This window comes from Belonocnema kinseyi, chromosome 4 (assembly GCF_010883055.1).
Source record: "Belonocnema kinseyi isolate 2016_QV_RU_SX_M_011 chromosome 4, B_treatae_v1, whole genome shotgun sequence".
Classification (NCBI taxonomy): Eukaryota; Metazoa; Arthropoda; class Insecta; order Hymenoptera; family Cynipidae; genus Belonocnema; species Belonocnema kinseyi.
The window spans coordinates 62,308,626-62,311,969 of NC_046660.1; the positions used below are offsets into that span (position 1 = coordinate 62,308,626).

A 3,344-nucleotide genomic window follows, 5' to 3' on the forward strand; every position below is an offset into this window, starting at 1 on the left:
GGTAAAAGTTAAACTTTTAACATAAAAATATGAATTCTCAATAAAGAATTTTATACTTAAATCATGAACCAAATAGTACATTTTTTAACCTGAGGAGATGAACTCTTCGTCAAAAACATAACAGTACACGTTTTAATAAAAAATCATTCACTTTCAAGGAAAAATAGTTGGAATTTTGTAGAATGTTACATTAATTCAAAAAAGTGAGAAAAAAAAATTAATTTTCTGAAAGCAGGAAAAAAAGATAAAATTTTTTAAACAGGGGAAAGTGTATTAAGGGTTTTTTCTTGTAATTGAAAATTGTGCGTTCTTTTGCGCCGGTAAAATGCAACGTGTCAGCTAAACCTGTATGCCGGACTGCAGTCACCCGGTCTAGTTTCATGTGGAATAAAATCTGCAAGTACAGTGTGTTTGTCGATATTATTTTATTTTTTTATTATTATTAATCATTTATGATATTTTTCAAATCATTTATTGAATTTATTTTATTTTTATTGATTTTAATATGGAATTATACATTGATTATTATAATTTCTTGTATTGTTGTACTTCTGAAGTTTTATAATTACAATTTTAATGTTGCTAATGTACAAGAAAAATCATAATTATTAATTTACCTGCACTTGGGCTGCTGAGAAATTCAGTCTTGAAGAAGAAATAGCTATGACAAAATTATACATTGTTATTATAAGATTCGGTTGCATATATTTTACAATAATTTAATAAATTGAACATTAATTATATTTAAGAAATAAGAATATAGAAGACTTACTTAGAACGAAACATAAAGTGAGTATTCTGGTCATTTTGGTAACTAAAAAAAAAAAGAAATTAACTAATTAATCTTCAAGGTATACAGGTACCTTGTAAGTGACTCATGAGGAACTGAAAACGAAAGTGATTATTCAAATTTATATAGGCGGTTCTCATACTCATGCTAACTATATATATATTCAGGTATATATGCATATACTATATATATATATTTACGTCAAAAAATTTCTCGTGTCATACAACAAGCAGGAAAAACTCAGTTTCTTGTGTCGCAAAATGCAATAACAATAAAAATTTACTCGTTTAATGCATACGTTGAAAATTAAGGATGAGAAGTCAAATACTCAACAAAATTTGTCTTCTGTACAAAAAGATTTACTTGTTTTAATTATAAAACATTGCTTTATTTATTCTAATTTGGCATCTTTAAAATTTTATGAAAAATGTTGAAAAGATGAATTTTCAACTAGAAAAGTGGATTTTTCAACCGAAAACTGTTATACCTAAAATGATTAATTTTCTATTTAAAAAGACAGATTATCAACAAAACATTCGAATTTTCGAGAAAAGATAACTTTTCGATCAAATAGTTGAATTTTAACTCAAGGAATTAATTTTCAATAAAATAGCTAAATTTTTAACTATGTAATTAAATTTTCAACCAAATAATAGAATTTGTGAAAAAAATTAATGATCAAACATTTAGTTACATTCATAACCAAATAGTTGAACTTTTACGCAAAAGGACGAATTTTCAAATAAATAGTTGAATTTTTAAGATAAAAGAACAAAATTGTTCAAAACCTACTTTTGGCTCGAAAATTCATATTTTTCTGTTGAAAACTCAACTATTTTTGAGCGAATTCGCCTTATTGCTTTGAACATTCAACAATGCAGTTTAAATTTGATTGAATTATTTTCTTGAAGATTCAATTATTTTGTTAAAAATGTAAATTTTTTTTTCAAAATTCTCCTTTTTAAATAAAAATTTCAACTATTTGGTTGGAAATGAACTTTTTTTGTTGAAAAGTCAACTTTTTTGTATAAAATTAAACATTGGATTGAAAATGTAACTGTTGTATAGGGAATTCACCTTTCTGGCATGAAAATTAAAAAATTTAGTTGTAAAATTTTTTCTCTTTTGATTTTCGTTCAAAACATACCTTTTTTGTAGAAAATTTAATTAGTTTAATGAAAATTTAAGTGTTTGTGTAAAGATTCAATTATTTTGTTACAAATTTAACTGTTTTGTTCAAAATTCATATTTTTTAATAGAAAATCCGCCGTTTTGTATTGAAATTCAACTATTTGGTCGAAAATGAACTTTTTTTAAAAACTGAACTTTTTTGTATAAAATTCATCTTCATAGATTAAAAATTCAATTTTTCAGAGAATTCTCCTGTTTGGTTTAAAAAGTCAACAATTTATTTGACTTTTTTTCTGTCTAGATTTTTTTAAAAGTGTAACTATTTTGAAAAAGTCATAATTATTGTATTAAAAATTAATTTATTATGTAAAAAATTCAATTATTTTTCTGTAAATTTACCTGCCTTATTCAACTTGCATCGTCTTGGATCCAAAATTTGTTCTTTGGATTGAAAATTCAACTCTCTTCAACAAATTTGTCCTTTTGTCTTGAAAATTCGACAAATGTTCAACAAAAAAGTTAATTTTTCAAAAAAATAATCAAACTTTGAACCCAAAAAGACGGATTTAAAAAAAGAACAGACAAATTTTCAAGACAAAAGAACAAATTTGTTTAAGGGAGTTGCATTTTCAATCCAAAGCGACAAATTTTGGATCCAAAAAGATAAATGTTGAAAAAAGCGCGTAAATTTAAGAAAAATAATTGAATTTTTTACAAAATACATGAATTTTTAACACAATAATTATTTTTTCTCCAAAATAAATTACATTTTTAAAGAAAATCAAGACAGAAAGAAAAAGTCAAATAAATTGTTGACTTTTTAAACCAAATAGGAGAATTGTCTGAAAAAATTGAATTTTTAATCTATAAAGATGAATTTTATACAATAAACTTGAATTTTCAACAAAAAAGTTCATTTTCGACTAAACAGTTGAATTTTTAATACAAAACGACGGATTTTCTGTTCAAAAATACGAATTCTGAACAAAACAGTTAATTTTTCAACAAAATAATTGAATCTTCAACGAAACAGTTCAATTGTCCTTAAACTAATTACATTTTCTACAAAAAAGTGGAATTTTTAACGAAATTTAAACTTAAAAGAATTTAAACTAAATTGTTGAATTTTCGAACAAAAAGGTGAATTCTCTCTTTAAAAAAACAATTGCATTTTTAAGCATTTTATACAAAAAAGTTTAATTTTCAACCAAATATTTTAATTTTTAATCTAAAATCACGAATTTTCTATCCAAAAAGACAAATGGTGAAGAAAACTGTTGAAGTTTCAACTAACTCATTGAATTTTAAACACAATAAATTTTCCACAAAACAGTATATTTTTTTATATTTAAATTGTATGTTTTGAACAAAAGTCAAAAGAGAAAAAAATTTACCACCAAATTGTAGAACTTTGATGCCAAGA

General features: G+C 23.7%; 1 protein-coding gene across 1 annotated transcript in view; it reads right to left on the reverse strand.

Annotated features, from left to right (window-relative positions):
- LOC117171755 overlaps positions 1 to 885 on the reverse strand; it is a 4,431-nt gene extending 3,546 nt beyond the window's left edge. The window contains exons 1-2 of the mRNA XM_033359357.1: positions 773 to 885; positions 618 to 661 (exon numbers count right to left, since the gene is read on the reverse strand). Coding sequence (XP_033215248.1) covers positions 618 to 661; positions 773 to 806 — 78 coding nt within the window. The 5' untranslated portion in view covers positions 807 to 885. The remainder of the gene's footprint in view (positions 1 to 617; positions 662 to 772) is intronic.
- Positions 886 to 3,344: the final 2,459 nt, after the last annotated feature.